General features: G+C 29.1%; 1 protein-coding gene across 1 annotated transcript; it reads left to right on the top strand.

The window, feature by feature from the left end:
- Positions 1-5,129: 5,129 nt before the first annotated feature.
- Positions 5,130-8,885, top strand: LOC109789359 (U-box domain-containing protein 51). The gene is made up of 8 exons (XM_020348287.3): positions 5,130-5,424; positions 5,499-5,581; positions 5,655-5,776; positions 6,023-6,238; positions 6,347-6,587; positions 6,712-6,813; positions 6,902-7,330; positions 7,892-8,885. The coding sequence occupies exons 1-8, from the start codon at positions 5,265-5,267 to the stop codon at positions 8,690-8,692; spliced, it is 2,154 nt and encodes a 717-aa protein (XP_020203876.1). The 5' UTR covers positions 5,130-5,264; the 3' UTR covers positions 8,693-8,885.
- Positions 8,886-20,464: the final 11,579 nt, after the last annotated feature.

Genomic DNA, 20,464 nt, shown 5'->3' with positions numbered 1-20,464 from the left:
CGAATGATTGACCGAACTAGCCATTGGATTATTTGGTTCCAATAAGATGCCACAGCCCACGAGAATGTAAGCGACATTCACAGTGCACACCGTACGTCATCCTCAGCGAATGACAATATCGGTCGCTAATTTCCATCGATTAATAATTTAGTTAGCGACTACATTTATTACTGCCATCATGATTCCATCGCTAATTCAGTGATGCCAATTGATCATAGTCATTTGTATTATTTCTTATCTCATCCTGCTGCCTATTTATATATGTTTAATACTCGAAAATTAAAAACTGATCTTACACTACTGGGTAGAAATAGGGATGACAATGGAGCTCATGGGGCGGGTAATAGTAAACTCGTCCCTGTCCCCCGAATGAAAATTGGTCTCATACCCATCTCATATCCGTGCAGGTATCTATTAAGTGGGTATTCATAAATTTCTTGAATACCCACAGATATCCAGGATATTCATAGATATTTATAAAATTTTTAAGAAATTAAAAAAATTATATTACAAATAATTTTAAGTTTATATTTTAATGTTATTGAAATATTAAAAAAAAATTCAATGTTAATTTTGAAATTTTATTTAATGTTAATTTTATTGAAATAATAATAAAAATTCAAGATAATTAATAACTTAAAATACATCAATCTCACAAGTAAGTTAAAGTCTCGTCACAAAACTACAATAATTCAATTTCATAATTTCAAATGAAAGTAAACAACTTAAAATACATAAATCTTATTGGTCCAATCAAAGCTAGAAAATTAATCAAATTACATCTAACATAATTTTGTAACATGCTTAACACATGTCGGTAACTTCATCAATCTCACTTTTGTAAGAAAATAAGATGAGAGAGTGTAGTTTTAGGGTTATATGGTATAAGGATAATTAGGATATTTAAGAAATAATATTAATCGGGTACCCGCGGGCATGAATATCATCATACCCGCCCCCGCCCCATTTATAAACGAGTAAAAAATTATTTGTCTCCATTATCCGCGAGTATCCAATTATCTTATCCATTTATTATCCATAACGAATTTTATCCACAGATACTCGCGAGAGTACGGGTATTTTGTCATGCCTTGGTAGAAACATCAAGCTTCATTTCCATCCAGCATTCATGTGTATTTGGAAATACGTTTACACACCGATTCACGTCAAAGTTGCAAAAGCTACCACAAGTAACTTCGGTTAGATGTGGAAATCGCGTTTTTATCTCGTTATTTTTAAATTTAAGTACACGCTTCATTTAGCATTTATATATTTATTAGACAAGCAGAAAGCTTAATGTTTTGCCAAAATACGTGTTGCTTCTTAGAGACTTCTTGTGTCTATTAAGGCATTGCATGGGAGACTTGGACTTGGTAGCATGCATGCACGTTTTCGGATGGTCCCATATTGATACACTAATTCAAAAATAAACACTACTTTTGACTATTTGTTTCTCCAATTATACCATGGAGAGGAGAAGAAGCAACCCAATATTAATCATGGATGGCCATTGGCCTCGCTTTCAGAAAAAACAAAAAGGAAACAAGACATGCATCGCTTTGTCAACATATAAATTCATCAACACGTTCGCGCAATGACAGATCAACAGCACTGCGTAAATTTTATTTTTTAAACATTAATTGCGTTTTAGTTTATTACTTGACCCCTATATATTGTGTTTTTCTGCACTTTATGTAGCGGCCAAAAGCAATCACGGTAATTAATGAATAAATAAATTATAGCTTGTGCAAGTTCAACAAGAGGAATATATATATATAGGATGGTTCAAAATTTTATATCGAATGTAAATTTTGAAAATTCAACCGTTAGATTGAAAGTTCATATCTCTTAGATCATATATATCAAATTTTATATTAATCTAAGATGTTTTGATACTTCATTCTCATAAAATAAAATTGACGTAATATATATATTTCAAAATATACTAAAATATGAACACTTTGATTACTTTCAAGTTGTTGTTCAATTTTAACAAAATTTAACATATATGATCTAAGAGATATGAGCTTTTAATCTAACGGTTGAATTTTCAAAATTCACATTTAATATAAAGTTATTAAGCAGTGTAACACTTAGTAAAAGTTATACCGTTTGAACCCTTCTCTCTCTCTTTCTCTCTCTCTCTCTCTCTCTCTCTCTATATATATATATATATATATATATATATATATATATATATATATATATATATATATATATATACTTTGACGTTACGTCATTGACTTTGTATAGAAAATAAGTTTTATTCTATTCCTTACCAAGGTATTCGATAAAATTCAAATTCAACCACCTATATTTATGGGTTATATGAGTATTGCTTGCCTATATATATATATTTGCTACTTAACAAGTATATATGATGACCATCGTTTAATTTTAAGCCATTTGCGACCTATTTATATGCTTGATTCGGTTGTCTATCTTTTCCCCCTTTTATCGGGAATGATTATTTGTTACTTAAATTATCTCTTTATTGTTATCTTGAACACTACTACATTTTATTTTTTTAAACAACAATTTATCTATTTATATTTATTAAAATGTTACTGAATAAATAAATTATTTTATAACATATTTTTTTAAAAATGTTATTATAAATAGAGTAATATTGTTTTTTATCTTAATATTATTCTTTCTAAATATTTTCAAAATCAAAATCTCATAGTAAGTGAAAAAATGTCTAAATCTCAAAAAAATGTCACATAAATTATCTTGTAACATTTAAAAAAAAAATATTATTATAGATACATAATATTTTTTATCTTAATATTATTTTTTCTAGTTGTTTTCAAAATTAGAGTTCCACATCAAATAAAAAAAAATATTACATAAAAAGCATACTTCTCTCATCTTTAATTTTTTATCATATATAATTAAAGTTTCACATTGAATAAATAAATGTCACATAAAGAGTATATATAATTATATAATTATACTTAAGATAAATAAACTTTGATATTTGATATATAATTAGTAATGATTAATTAAGAATATTTTTAACCTTAGCTTAAAAAATTTATAAGAGACTAAAAATTATAAAGTATAATTGCTAGTAACATAACATTAAAGCTAATTATTATTTTATAAAGTTAATAAAAATTTAACATCATTAAAATGTTACAAAAATAATATTTTAATAATATTAAAAAATATTATCTAATTATGTAAAAATATTATTAAATTTTTAAACATAGACTATATACAACATTTACTAATATGTTATAAAAGTAAATTAAAAATATTAATTTATACAAAATTAGATAATATTTTTTAAATATTATCAAAAACTACTTTTGTTGTAGTATAATAATGTTTTATCTCTCATAACGATATATGATAACTATATATCTTTAATAATATATATAGTTAAAATAAAATTAAAAATATACGTTGACTAACTCAGTATTTTCTCTATAGTCTATAGTCGTGGTTGGCTAAAGTCAGGAGGATTTATAGCCCTTCAGCCTCAAACGTGTAAACACAAAGTGACTTAAGAATGAATGAAATAATTCGGTGGATTATTCGTTGATTGACTTCAAGTTTGAGAGGGTCCAGTTTTTAAAAAGGATTATTTTTTTTAATGAAAAAGTGTAACAAGCCTACTCTTATCATCATGTGACTTTAGTTGTCGACAATCATGGAATTGGGATTGGAACAAGTTGGGTCAGTTCCACTACCTGAGGGGCAGCTTGCAAACAAATTTCATAAATCCTGATCAAAACGTGTTACTCGTGGGACTGTTGCAATTGAGCTTTTACCTGATAACTACGCATATATATATATATGCATGTTCAATTCCGAGTCATCAAAACAATTGGCCTTGTATAAATCAAGTCACGTTATCATCACATACAACAAGGGATTGATTTGTCAACCTATTCTTAATTTGCCTTTCATCCTAGTATATATATGTACTAGTTTGTTGCTTTTGATTCTATTCAAATGCTACATTCTGAGAGCAGTTTGCAGTTCTCAACGATATGAATATTGTTGCCTATTTGATGCTTTAGGAACCATTTTATAACTATTGACAACTGATTTGTCAACATTTAAAAAAGTCTTTATGCTATGTTTTAGGAATAATTTTATATTATTTGGGAATAAATTAAAATGTCCACGATATGAAAAAAATAATGCTTATTTTATGTTTTAAAAATCATTTTATGACCGTCAGACAATAAAATGTCGGCTGTGTTTCACCAGATATAATTGAGTAAAATAATATATCAATATATAAATGAATAATGGTTTAATTACTGTTCTAAATTCTAATCTATATAATTTCAAAAAACTTATCTTTTAATTTTTATAATTAAAAATATTTTATTTAATTTTTATACGTATTTTTCTTCTTCTTTATTCTCTTTTAACTTACATTGTCTATTTTCGTATGAATTTAAATGAAAAGTTTATACAACTATATAAGAATTAAAAGATGAAATTTATGCAACTATATGAATTAAAAAGAAAGGTTTATGCAATTATGAAGGCTAAAAGGAGAAAAAATTTCAATTTTAGAGAATAAAAAGTAAAAATTGTGAAAATATAGTGAAAAAAAATAATTAAACCATGAATAATAATAAAAATGATAATAAAAAAGATGTTCGGATGACTATATTGAACACACAAAGCTATGAATGACCAAGTAACTCATCAAACAACTAGTATTGATATACATTTATGTTTAAATATATTGTATATTATTACACTTCCTAATTTTATATATCAAATCTACTGATCATGGTTGGCAACATTTATATTTTGCTCTTTCTATATATGATGGTGATTATTATTGATTTTTATTTTTAAAAAGAAAATTGTCTTCACTAAGTCTTTTTGAATTCATATCATGTTTGATTCACATTGCACATCATATTAAGTGAAGATATATTTGTTGGAGAGTGAGTAAAGTTTTTATTTCAATTGTGAAAACACGCGACTTCTTATTTTTGTATTAAATATAAACTTAGGGTTAATTTAATTATAATGTTTGACATATTGTTAATAATTTGGAATGAAAGAAGGCGCAAAAACCCAGGTGTTTTGGGATTGGTCAAGGCTTGGTGAACGTGAAGCCTAAATTAAAGAAAAACGAACGGTGGGTGGGAAAGGTTAGTTGCGTCCGTTTTGTACGTCAATTTGGATAGGGTGTTCTGCTTCGATCTTCAGAGGTTGTCTTCTTCCTCAACATCGTTTGTGGTGGAACTACGGACCCAACCGCTGCTGGCACACCCACGCTAACCATGTCTGTTCAACAGCCATCCGCAGCCCCACCGTTGAACATCACTATGGTGGCTGTTGACAAAGACAAGAACAGTGCCCATGCCTTCCGTTGGGCCGTTAACCACCTCGACAACCCCGTCATCATCGCCGTCCATGTCAAACACAAAAACTTTTCTCATCGTAGGTACCCTCTTTTACTTTCTCCATCTTTTCTATTTTCTTATTCGTTATATATATATCTTTCATGCATGCAGATGTCACCAACGTTTTTCCACCCGACGAGGAGGATGTCGCCACTATTTTCAACAACTTACGTGGAATGTGTACTCGCAAAGCTGTACGCATTCATTTCCTCAATTTTCAGTTACGTACTTCAAACTTGCACTCACTAGTTTTTTTGCCCCATTTAGGTCACCATGAAAGAGGCTGTAATCGATGATAATGATGTTGTCAGAGGACTTATGGATTTTGTAAACAGGAATGTCATTCATAGTATCGTCCTCGGTGCATCCATCAAAAGCCCCTTGGCAAGGTACCAAATAATATTCATCGTTCTTGTCCTTAAATAATTTTTCTTAGAAAATTTGTTCGGCCACTAAAGGTGGAGCTCTTCTTCTAATCACTTTCTTTTCGTATACGAAATTCAAACACAAGAACTTATTTAAAGAAATCATCTCGAACCAACCACTCGTTAGTTGATTATGAGGATATATATCTATATATAATACCATATATTTTGTGTAACGAATATAATTAATGTTCCGCAATTTTGTGGCAGTCTCAAAAAATTTAAAGCCTACCAGTATCAGGATATACCAACAGCCATGATCAAATCAGCCCCAGATTACTGCTCTGTGTACATAATTTCCAAATTGAAGATTGTGTCAGCTCGATCAGCTGTACGACCGATTGCAAAAGGTTTTTTCCCTGCACCGAAACAACTTCCTGCGCAGGCAATTCCATCTAGTGAATCAGAATGTGATGGACCATTAAGGTGACTGCAGTGAAAGAAAGTTATTTATATATCTATGTGTTTAGTTGAAGAGTGAAATGGTGCAACTTGTTTTTAATTTCTTAATCATTTTGGTTTGGTTTCAAACAGGGGACAACCACCTAGAAGTAGGAACACTTACGAGGCACAAGGACCAGTGAGAATGCAGCCACGTGAGAGACCAAGGAGTGCGGGAAGTAGTATGTCAATAGACAACATTGATATAAACACTCGTCCACGACATTGGTCAATGGATGCAAGAGAAATTACAGGGCTTGGGCAATTAGATGTGACTAAACAAGATCCTGATGTATCAGATACCCTTGGGACATCATCAGCTCCCCAATCCTCAGTAAGTGCAAAAGAATGGATTATTGTGAATTAAATTGTGTTTGTTGTGCAACGAGAACCATTTTCTTTGAGCAAATGAAGATGGTGAGAATAAGAATCTAACAATAGTCTTTATTTCATCACAGAAAGATATTGAAGCCGAGATGAAAAGATTGAAACTAGAACTGAAGCAAACCATGGACATGTACAGCTCAGCATGCAAGCAAGCAATCTCAGCCAAAAACCAGGTCATGTTTGTTCTTGTTTTAACTCTTAAGGATACATATCAAATGAAAATCATGAAATGACTCTAGAATATGCGTGATGGGTTAACAGGCAGAACAGATTCGTCAATGGAAAGTGGAAGAGGAACGTAAGGTTGAGGTAGTTAGGTTGTCTCAAGAGGCAGCACTTGCACTGGCAGAAAAGGAGAAGGCTAAAGCCAAAGCTGCAATAGAAGCAGCTGAGGAAGCCAGGAAGTGGGCTGAAAAGGAAGCACAGAGAAGATTGGATGCAGAGATGCAGGCCAGGAGAGAGGCAGAAGAGAAGGATCGAGCATTATGTGCATTGGTTCAAAATGATAAACGCTATAGAAAATACACCATAGAGGAGATTGAAACAGCCACACAAAATTTCTCCTCAGCAAACAAAATAGGTGAAGGTGGATATGGACCTGTGTATAAAGGCCATCTCGATCACACCCCAGTTGCAATCAAAATTTTAAGGCCTGACGCTTCTCAGGGCATGAAGCAGTTCCAGCAAGAGGTAATCACACTCGTTTCAATTACATATATAAAAATGCCGTCTACCATGCACCTTATGGCTTGTAATGCAAGTACATTTTGCATATTCTAATACACAAAACTCAGATGCAGTTCTTTATATATTTTTTTGGTGTTGTTTTTTAATTAGATTTAGAATTTTATGTCAATAATTCACATGATAAAGATCCTCATTAAAGGTCATCATAGGTTACCGAATTGAAACTTGGAAACAACATTAAAAGAACAGAAAAACAAACTCCATCTAAGTTTTATCCTAAGTGGCTTAATACATAGATTTTCAAATATCTTTTGGCAGAAGAGTAGCATATGAAATTCTCCCATTTTAAACTTTGACAAAAGCTAATCACTGTCCTTATGATTTGTGAAATTGCTATAGTATGGAAAAGGAAAGTTTTATTGGCAAACAAATTGTTTAGTGTATCAGAAATATAAAAGTTCATTAGTAGTACTTGATCAGAAGCGTGTAATAGATTTTGATGGTCTTCTGTCATCAAGCTACCTAGCTACAACTATACTCATTCCTGCTTAATTACATGCATAGGTTGAGGTACTGAGCTGCATTAGACATCCTAATATGGTCCTCCTCCTTGGTGCATGTCCTGAGCATGGGTGTTTGGTGTATGAATACTTGGACAATGGTAGCTTAGAAGACAGATTATTCCGGAAAAACAACAGCAAACCTATATCATGGAAGCAACGGTTCCAAATATCTGCTGAGATTGCAACTGCACTCCTCTTCCTTCACCAAAACAAGCCAGAGCCTATTGTTCACCGAGACCTTAAACCCTCCAACATCCTCTTGGACAGGAACTACGTGAGTAAAATCAGTGATGTTGGTCTGGCACGGTTAGTCCCTGCTTCTGTGGCAGATACCGTGACACAATACTACATGACTTCAGCTGCTGGAACCTTTTGTTACATTGATCCTGAGTACCAACAAACGGGGATTCTAACACCAAAATCAGATGTATATTCACTTGGAATAATGTTGCTGCAGATAATCACAGCCAAGCCTCCGATGGGTCTTACTCACCAAGTCAAGAAGGCAATTGAGAAGGGCAAGTTTGAAGAAGTGCTTGACCCTGTGGTCACTGATTGGCCAGTTGAAGATGCTCTATCATTTGCCAAATTAGCATTGCAATGTGCAGAACTCAGCAAGAAGGACAGGCCAAATCTTGCAACAGTTTTGTTGCCAGAGCTTAACAGGCTAAGCGAACTTGGATGCTTTTACAGTAATCAAATTTTGTTTAGAAGTGATGAAATGAGCAATAGCTATGCTTCACGCCCTCCCACACCTCCACGAAGTCAATACTCAGACAAGGAGACATACTATAGGACCTAGGTTCGTATATTGACTAACTCATCATGTAGTAAGACAACAATCAAAATGTAATCCATGCAATTCAAATTATTCAAGTGTTTTCATCTCAAGAGATAAACACAAGCCATCAATGCTTAATTCCTAGAACACTTTCCACTTGTAAATTTTTTTTTAATTTCTCAACAATTTTAATTGTTGATATGATTTTTACCAACTAGGAGGTAATATCTAAGGATGGTGGTGAGGAATTTAGAGCTACCCCAAGAAAGGAATATTGAAAAGATTGGAGACAGCTTAAGTGTATATTTAATTACGCGTTTATAAAAATGATTTTAAATAAACATGAATTTCTTATAACGTCATTTTTGTTTGGAACGAGATTTTAGAAAATTGATTTTGTCACACAAATTTGTTTGGATATTTACTATCTTGATTTTGGGTGTAAAATTATATAAATGGACCTTAGTATTTGTATAAATGAAAGATGTGTCAACTCATTTTTCACAAAGAAAATGACATATATGGAGGAAATAAATGAATATCATGACTCACATTTATTTGGATCCAAAAGCTACTTTAGCATCATCGTAAGTCACTCACAAAGATAAAAGTGCCAAACATATTGGTCAAAGCGATAATCAAGTTTGACTAGTTCCAAACTCATGTTTATTGGTTCCAACGTGGAAGCAAACATGCTCACCAAAGTTCAGAAAACGATGCTGAAAGTAAATGACTTGGCAAATGAAGCAGGTCTATTGTGTAAATTCTCTGTCATATTCCTTTCACAAACAATGATGTTCGACAAGTTCGTGCGTAGGTTGTCATAATGCCACGTTCTACATCATACTCAACTATTAAAGAATTTGCAAGAACAAGTGAAAAGGAAGTTCAGAATTTCCACTTGCAAAGCAAAGTATAACACGATCAACATAACGAGAGATGGATTATGTTTTGAGCATGGTATAAGAAAAAGAGAGATTGCTAAAGAAGCATTGCTTTGGATTCCCTTGCCATTTGCCATGAAAATGAAAAAGGTGCAAATTACTTTGTCCAAAGTCCTAACTCCAATGATATAAGTTATTTTATCATTTCGGCTGGTGTATTTTTGTCATTATTATGAGGTAATGAGTTATGACTTTGGGTCTCCTTATCCTCTCCTTAAACTCATGATATCTAAATATGAAGTTAATTAAAATAGTAGGGCCGCCTGAAGTCCTTGGGTTAGCTCTTCTTAAAGAAATATTTTATAATAATAGTTATATAATTTTTTTATAATTTTTTATAATTTAGAATGTAACGATCTGTCATGATCCTTACAGTGTATGACACAACAACTATCTCAAAATCATATATTGGAATATGTATAACATTGCATACAATAGTCCTGTATATGTAAATAAAAATATATACAACTAAGTTGTCAGTCAAGCAACTATAACTATTTATACAAAATCTGCCTCCAATAAATAGTCAAAAAAAATCCCGTTCTAAATGCCACTATGTGGCCTCCACTGCGACATTCCAGCGCTATTCCTGTCTTGCTCTTATACCACTTATAATCATCATAGTCTAAATTACATGAAAACATACAAGATTAAACTAGAAAAAAAAACATGTAAACATATATATATATATATATATATATACACACACATGGGAACATCTCATATTTGTCAATATAGCAACGAAGCATCACAATCAACATAATCCAACTCTGATTCGACACAACAACACATTTTTGACAACTCAACAACACAACATCAAAGCATACAACACCAATCAACTTAGGCCAACTTTTAATCAACACAACAATACATTTCATCACAGTTGAACGTAGCATATGAACAACACAATCAACTCAACATATCATATATTCAACACAACAATTATATGCGTCATCACGTATTTCAATCCGGAGATCTCCTACAACACAAGGTGAGTAGTTAAGTGATTTGATCCTATCGAACTAACAACACAGGGTGATCTTTTTGAACTTACTAGATCAACAACAAATTGGATGTAAATTCACAACACAACAACTCAGTTTCTTGGATGTCGTCACTTAAACAAGGAAGTATAGTACTAATGTCAAGATAGAATAGCTGGGTACAGACTTACCATGGCATTAGCTAGCTTAACTAAGTCTCCTATGTAATTAACCCACCAATTATCCTCCAAATACTACAAACTTTAAATATTCAATTAGGAACTAAGTTTCCAACTTCCTACTTTACTTGGTTGATCACTTATAATCAGTATAGTTCGGCTTGACCCCTATACTATGGTGGCTTCATACATATGCCTCGACCTTGCCCACACACGATACCAACAAAGTGCAAGAGGAGAAACAACACAGTATCCACTTGAAGGGTTAATTTCCCAAGAAGCGTTTTCAACGAATTGAGCTCTCAGAGAACCACAACACACTATCCACACAATGAGATAGGTGACTTTCAAAAACATTCCCTCTAGTTCTAAGTGGTCAACACAACTCAATCAACACAACAATTCATTATATTTTCAACATAGCAACGCAATCAACACATGACTTTTCGACTTATATGTTCATCATAACAACTCATTTATAACATTATGTTCAACATGCATCTCAACATCTCACAACTCAATCATCACTACTCATTTTCAACTTCTTACTCATCATACATCTCAACGACACATCAACATTATTTATATAGTATCCCAAGACAGCTACACAACTTCACAATATACTGTTGGATTCAACTTGCAACTAATAACTCACAACACAATTACCAACATTCAACTTATCAACATTCAACGCATAAAGTTCCTTATCATACAACATCTCTACCAACTTATTCATCATCATTTACCAATAATACGACTCTAACAGCAAGCTTTCAATATAAAACTCATTCATCAAGCAAGCAACCAACTCTTCTAGAGAAGAAATTTATTTGACTAAGTCCTCACGCTCAACACAAAAACTCACGCTAAGCCTCAGTCTTCCAAAGGCACAACTCACTCTTACACTCAGTGCAGAATCTCACGTTTAGCCTCAGATTTCCAGCAACACTTCCAAATTGTCACGCTAAGCGTGAAAATTCACGCTTAGTGTCCCAAATCCAAAAACTTATACCTGCAGATGAACAACTCAATCTCCAAATCCTCTCAACCCATGCAATAATCAAGGCAACCCCAAAATCTTCCAACTTTAACAACATACAACTCAGAAATCACAAGAAAAGCAACATGCATCCACAACAACCCAAAGAAATCATCACATTTTATAACCTCACATCAAGAACAACAAAAAACCCCAAATTCAAACTAAAACCCCTTGAATTCATCCCTACAGCTACAGATTTCATGATTATATCATCACTGAACCTTTAATTCATTCATCAACTCTATGTCTCAACCTAAAATCCCAAAATTTCAGCTTCCGTTACCTCGGAACAGAGTGAAATCAAAAAATTCCAAGCTACTCCGAGGTAGAAGATGAGGAACGATTGGCTCCACACAAATTCAACGGCTTAATTCAAGGTTTCCACTACCTGAATCACAAAACACCACTTTGAAGAGAAGTGAGGAAGAAAAAGAGAAGAAGATCAAAAGAAAAAGAGCTCACAGACCAGAATCCTTCTTTCTAGAATTCCTCTCTCCAGTCAAAACCTCACATGAAAATTACTTTTTAAATTCTTAAAAATTTACTTCAAAAAATCTTAAAAGACATGTAAATATAATTATTTTTTTAAAATTTATTTTTTAAAATATGTTTATTTTTTATTAAAAAAAATTATTATTAAAAATTACTTTAAACTTAATAATATATTAGTTCGGCCCGAAATAATGACTCCAAATGTAACAAAGATGTCCAGTAGATTATCGTAAAAAATATTTGTTTGAGTTGTTGACCTTTTCTTTTGGGTTGTTCTATCAAGCAGAACGGCCTGTTTTCCAAGCAGGACGAACTGTTTTGCTTGCACTCATTATGTTTTTTTTTTTTATAACTTTTTTAATATTTTTTTACGTCGAATCTTGGTAATGTTCGACGTAAATTTACATCGATTTTCAAATTCGACGTAAATTTACATCGATTTTCAAATTCGACGTAAATTTACGTCTCCCACATTAACGTCGAACGTCTTTCTGATGTAAAAAGTTTAAAATAATTACTTATGTAAATTACTTCGTGAATGACTCCAAATATAACAAAGATGTCCGGTAGATTATCGTAAGAAATATGAAGTCAAAATTGATTGAATTTTTTTAGTAACAAGCGAGTTTCCATTGCGATTCGGAAAATTGTGGACTTTAGATTTTATGAATTTTATAATGGTGGCGGGCTATTTTGACTTTAGTTTCAACGTAATATCAATATATAACATGATTCAATTTTGTGCCAACGTTGAAGGAGTGCTTTTATTATGAATTTTTTATTTTAAGTATTTAATGTCAATTTTTTTTAAATATTGTGAATAATTACGGATATGTTAATAGAGATCACTATAGTCAATTTAGTAAGGAATTTTATATAATACTGTTTTGGATATTTTTGCTGCTATTGTAAAAAATAATTGTGTTAATAGTTCATTAATTTATTTGAATAAGTTACAATGCCCCGGTTAATTTAGTTGATAATTATTAATTCATTAATTTATTAAAATTTAAAAAATAATCAATTTAGCTGATAATAATAAATTTATTATGTAGAAAATGGGAGAGAAGACGATTCAAATGATAATATAATTTTTATCAATTATTATATCGTTCAATAATTTTATATTAAATATGAATTTTATCGATTCAACTACTGAATTATAATTTCATATCACCATGTATGTTTATATTAAATTTTGTTAAATTAAATAATAATATAAAAGGTGATTAAAGTTCTGTATATATGATATAGGAGTAAGAAACTTTCGATCTAATAATAAGTTAAATTTTATAAATAACCGCAAGAAATCAAGGAATGAATCAAACTATGTCAGTGATGGCAGCATACTTAAGAAAAAATAAAACACACACAGAGATATTATGTGGTGAAATTGTTTTGGTTAGTAAGGATGATTTGAATCTCCGTAGTAGAAAAAGCAGATTTAAGCTGAAGAAGCGTTTAGATGACATAAGAACTAAGAAGGAAGAGAAAAGGTACATTGGCACAGTAGAGGAAGGAGGCACCTTTGTTAGTTGCACAAGTGAGCTGATTCTACAAAAGTTTCCACATCACAAAACTCACTACTACCCTATCAGCAATCAGCATGCCTTGTGAGTTTCTCCGAGCTCCTCCCTCTTCAGAGCAGAAAGTAGAAGCACCTTCAAGTGGTCTTTTCTGCATCAGCGACTGTTCCACGTGTCCTCTAATTTGTTCACCTCCTCCGCAAATACTAATAACAACGCCACATCCTCCACCACCATCAGCCACTGCTCCTCCTCCTCCACCACCGCCACCACCACCTTTCAAACCCTACAATACGCCTCCTTCAGGTTTGGCCCAGCCACAGCCTACGGTGATCTCAGCGCCGCATGACTTTTCATATCCCTATTACTATTTTTATGCTTCCGCTGCTTCTTCTTCCCTCTCTCTTCATGCACCCCTTTTCGCTTTCTCATTCTCCCTTGTTGCTTATTCCATTCTTGGTACGTAACTGAAATTGGGTTCTGATCATGTTAAGGAATAATTGCATGAAGATGTATTATTTTTGTTTGTTTACCAAGGCATTTGTGTATCTTTTAGTATTATATTAAGGTTTCCACCCTTGTTGTGCTAAACAATTATTGTGTCACAAAGGCTTTATAATTTTGGTTCTCTTCCTGCCTCTCTTCTGTCTTCTGTTTCTGGTTTGTCTGCCGTATAACTCTGTTCAAACAAAACTTCTGTTGAAGATTCAAATAGCAGGGAAAATAAAATAAATTAACCTGATAATCAACAGATTATTATTACTTTCGTTTATGTACTAAAAAACATTTTACTTTTGTTTTTTTATATATTTTAAAATGATTATTGTTTAAATTGCGGGTCAACATCTTGACTACATTTTCTATGATGTGTTTGATGTACATTGATTCACAGAAAAATAATACCTTATACTTAATTTTTGCGGGATAATTTTTTAATTTGTACCTTATTTGATGAATACATAATTAATAATACAAGTAAAACAATATAAATTTTACTATAATTAATTTTTATATATTAAATATAAATCTTGTACGAAAATAATTTTAAGAGTTTTTTTTTCAATAATATGATTTGTAGAAATTTTTTTAAACTTTTTATTTAATTTCATTTTTATTTATTATAATTATTTATAAATTAAATATTAATATTTTAAAATAAAATTATCAATAAATAAAAAATTATAATATAAATTGTTTATCATAAATACAAAATATAATTTATATGTTTAAAAATTTGTATATTAAATTTAAGTAAAATTTATATATTCAAATATAGTATTTATTTATATATACAATTTTTTTTATAAATTTTAATTATATATAATAAACATATTTATAAATTATACAAACTAAAATATTAGTATCTTTTTAATTTATATTATACATGTTTATTTAACTTGTGCTGTCCAATATTGTAAATTTTGACAAATCAAACCGACATTAAGATGGAAAAAACATTATGTGTCTCTAATTTAAAAAACAATGTAAATTTAAAGAAAAAAGATTGGATGGTTATTATGTGAATACTAATTGTGGAAGCAAAAATAATTGTAAAAATAAGAAAGTCGTAAAAGTGAAAAGAAAAAAAAGAGTGGAGGAAAAATAAAATTAATTAATATATTTATATAGATATGACTATAAAATATACTCACAATTGTTTATAGTAATATATAAAATTGATATACTTTTTTGTATATATATTTATAAAATATTTTTATCCTCATAAATTATCTTTTAATCACCATCACAGTTTTCAGATTATCTTATCAAAATTAATTATCATTTTTTTCAAAATTAATTATCATTTTTATATTTTCTTTTAATAGAGGTAGATAGTTCATTTTCCATTGATTATAAAATTAATAATTAAATTTTTACAAAATAAAATTTAAAATTAATTATAATATTAATTATTAATTTTTTAATTGATAATTATCATTACACTTTATTTGCTAAAGTGCAATTCTCTCATGAGGTATATTATACGTAAGAAAGAATAAAATAGTCTTAAATAGACATAAAAATAGGGTTAAGAGTTTTATTTATAAGCACATATGCTTCATCATCCCTACAAATATTGTTTGGAATTGGGCGGCTTTCAAGTTAGGTGAGAGGGTTAGCACGGGATGGGCCTAAATGGAAAACAAATAATTCGATGGATAAAAATTCTACTTTTATTAATTTCTTATTTTGGGCCACAAATAATTCGATGAATTAAAATTATTTTTATTTATTTTTTTATTTAAGTCTTGCTAATTAATTTCTATATATTAAACATAAATTACCTAAAAAAATGTATAAACTATTAATTATTAAATCTTATATAATATATAATTAAGTGTTATTATTTTTTCATAGTTAAAAATTTAAAATATTTTTAACTTTCAAAAATAAGTAAATTTTCATTATTTTATTTTATTTTATAATCTTATTTTCAAAATATTGTTCTATATATTTAAGATTTCATTTTCAATAATCTATTTTATTCTTATAACTTAAAAAAAGTACTTTAGAAATATATGTTATTTTTAAATACAATTAGTGAAATTAAATTATATTAATTAATTTTTCCTATATTTGAGATCAGAAAGAGTACATGTTGTGTAGAGATCTTGGATCACCCTTGCTAGATAGCCTTCGACTACCTATAATTTATCTTCTTTATAACATTCTCTTTATTTTTAATTAAATTTATTGATAACTAATATTTAACATACAAGCTAAATATTTATTATATATAAATAAAATTTACAAAAAAATTATAAATATAAATAAATATTATACTTAAATATATAAATCATGTTTTAAATTTATGTAAATAAATATTATTGAAATATAAATTTTACTTAAAATTTATGATAAATAATTTATATTATAGCATAATATTATTTTATTTTTTATATTTAATTTTAAAACTATTAAAATTTAATTTATTAATAATTATAATAAATAAAAAATTAAATTAGATAAAAAAATTAAAAAAAAAATATTTAAAAATTCTCTCATCGAAGAAAAATTTCTAAAAACTCTTTTACACAAGATAAAAATTTGTATTTAATATACAAGAGATTGATAATAAAATTCAGTAGATGTCACTTCTTATTTTATGAGTCTTTTCAAAATTAAAAGTAAAAATTATCAAAAATATTTATGATTTTAAATATTTTTTAACCAATAATAAAGAGCATTTAAAAAAGTATTGTTTGTATTTCTTATCAATCAAAATACAACATTTTCAATAATAATCAAAATAAAAAAATTGAAACAATGTAATAATAGACGTGTAAAATTCTTGAGAATGCATTGGCACCCATTATTAGCCCTTATCTAATATGAGTTCATGTCTTCTAAAATAAAATGGTATTGGCATGCACAATATAAAATTTTATAAAATAATATGTCACAAGATAAAATAATATGTCACAATATAAGAATAACAAGAAATTTAAAGTATATGTATTTCTCTTTCTTATTATTCTTGTACTGTGACATATTACATATTTCTATAAAACTTTATAATATTAAATCAATTTTTCTTCAATTCGTTACTTAATTATAAAACATCTTTTTATTTTTAAATTAATATTTAAATTTATTTATTCACTGTTGGTTATAATAAATTATTTATAAATCATTATCAAAATAATAAAATTAAATGGACAAATACATATACTTTAAATTTTAAGTTATAATATTTCATTAACAATAATTTTTTAAGCTATAATAAAACTTACCGCACGTAAACTTGATTCATTCTTTATATACTCGAACCTTCTATTTTATTTACGGTAAAAATATATTAACAATATATTCAAAGATGATTAAATTTTATTAAATATTTACTTTTTTTATTATAATTTCAATCAAAGTTAAATTAATTAACAATATAAGAATTGAGATGAACATTTGAATTATGTTAGTTAAATGAAACAGAAATAAATCAAATGTAGTAAGTTTTATTTTTTTAAGTGTTATATAGACTAATAATACTGTTTTTTCTTATCCAATTTTGTTACGTTACTAAATAGTGTAACATTTTTCTAGAGGATCTTAACTCATCTAATACTTGAATCAAATTTAATGAAGATTTCATGCATCACCAAGGCAACACAAATCATTGCATTTTGGCTTTACAGTTTACAGTACTTAAAAGGGAAAGATCTTGTACTTGGTTATACAAAGTATACGCAGTTGTGAATGAGGAAAATACTGATCAAATGACTAAGGGGTTAGGCTAATTAACGAGACAAGAGGAGAAATATATTAAGATATAGTGTATACTAACGTACACCTAAACCATTTTGTACGTGTCGTTACTTGTGTACAAGACTCCGTAGCTAACCATCTATTTCTCCGTCAACAGGCTCTGTTTACTAAATGATATTGCAACCCCATGAATACATAGACCCTTGTACAACTACAAACATAAACAATCCATTCAAGCTAAGGCTATTGATAAACAAGAAAAGTTAATACTATCTTAATTATAAATAAAAAAAATTACTTTTTTTAAAAATAAAACTTAAGTACAATTATTGAGTGTGATTAATGTTATTTTTTAATCAAAATTAAAGATTAATCTCGATAACATGCATAAATATATATTAATAAGATCTATATTAAATATAAATGTATATTATCAAGATAAATTTTTAATTTTGATTAAAAAATAACACTAGTCATACTTTAAAATATAACAATTATTTAAAATGAATGATATATTTAGAATAAATCTTACATTTATATAATTTGGACAATTGGTTTTAAATGCGCATGCTACGCCTCTAATTTCCACCGAAAAGTGCAAAGAAAATTAATTTGGTTTACACAATATGGGGGAGAGTATTATTACTTTATTTTTGGCTTAAATGCACATTTGGCTTAAATAATATACTATTAATGAAGTGCAAGGAGTATAGCATGTTTTGTTAAATTTGTCTAATATATTATTATTAATTAAATTGATGAATCAGTCAAACCCACCTACTTTCATACATCTCAAACCTCTCAAACAAGGACCACCCTAGCTAGCCACAGACTACTGGATCCATTCTCAATTGAAGCTTTAATTCAAATTTTTTATTCTTGTCATAGAAAAACTAGAAAGAAATCCTTAAGAAATAATGAAATATATACACCTGCCCTATAACTCCATATATCCATAGCATTTCTTATTTGCAACGAGTACAGCTTAATGCATTTAGTATTTGTATCTTTACAGTAATGCGTGAACAAGGACCAATACTTCAACGGCAGACATGATATTCCTTTTCCCTTCAAATTAATTAATAATACAAAGTTTGATCGTATACAAGAAACGGATAAAACTTAGATTAAATTCCTTATATCATTATTGTTAGTTCTCAAATCAAAATGATAACATTTGATTCATTTTCTTTCTAATAGTAAATAACCTCCATTATATATATAATATAGTGAGAGGCAAAAAACTATAGGTCATTATATTTATTTCTCTTACATGTAAAATGACCCTCTTACTAGATACATGCATGGCATATATATGTTGAAGTTTTTTTTATAAAAATAAATTACATATATTATTTTATTTAAGAACTTGATGATAATTATATATAGGAAACCTGATATAGGTTTTTTCCTTACAGCAAACCTGCAGATATAATTAAGTTGTGCCTGGTAGAAATTCAAGAAATTCCATTGAGCTTCTGACTAACAAATATATATATATATATATATATATATATATATAACCTTTCACATTTTCTCTCTCATAACTGTGCAATGCTACCCAAACACAACCTAAGAAACTGTGAAATTTTGGAGATAGTTCCTAATTATACTGTATGTAATCAAATGATTTTTATTTTTATTTTTTGTGTTTTTTGGGTGGTGGGAGGCCGGGGAATGGATTGGGACCATTTGATGCATTCTCTCCTCATTTTACAATATAGAAATTTGTAAAATATTTTTCTTCTTTTATTTTATTTATGTTTGTCAGCTTATCAAAATCGTTAGAAATCTTGCTGAATATTTTTTATTAACTTCTCGCCTAAAGTGCATATTGAAGCAGATCAAGGTCAAGATCAAAATATTGTAAGTAAAGCAAATGAAATCAATAAATTTTGTTAGAGTTTAATAGGTATATGCATGTTTGTAGCTCGTCAATTGTTAAATAATTATTCGTACAACTTTTAAAATAATTATCATAAAAACCAACAAATTTATCATATATGAAAATTAATTAATATATGTGTAAGTTTTACAGTTACATTATATATATATATATATATATATATATATATATATATTATTTATTCTTATATATATATATATATATAGTCGGAAAAATGGTATTTTTCACAACAATTCCCAGATATTCATTACTATCAAACCGGAAAAATAATATTGAACATGCCGGAAAATTTGGTTGTTTATATCATTTGCATGAAGATCTCATGATATGGAAGATCAGACTTCCTTGTAAACTTCTTTTACTATCCACATCTTTTTACTTGTGTTTTTATTTTTATTGAACTGCTTTTGAAGCTTTCTATCATTGAAAAAAAAAGGATTAAAAACTAATTAGGTATGAGTGAAAAATAAAGGAGTAAATCTACAGATATCAAAATTGATAATGTATATATCAAC

Source organism: Cajanus cajan, chromosome 6 (assembly GCF_000230855.2).
Source record: "Cajanus cajan strain Asha chromosome 6, NIPB_CcT2T_4, whole genome shotgun sequence".
NCBI classification, from domain to species: domain Eukaryota; kingdom Viridiplantae; phylum Streptophyta; class Magnoliopsida; order Fabales; family Fabaceae; genus Cajanus; species Cajanus cajan.
Note: the sequence above shows the minus strand (reverse complement) of the source record. Positions and strands in the feature narration are given on the sequence as shown.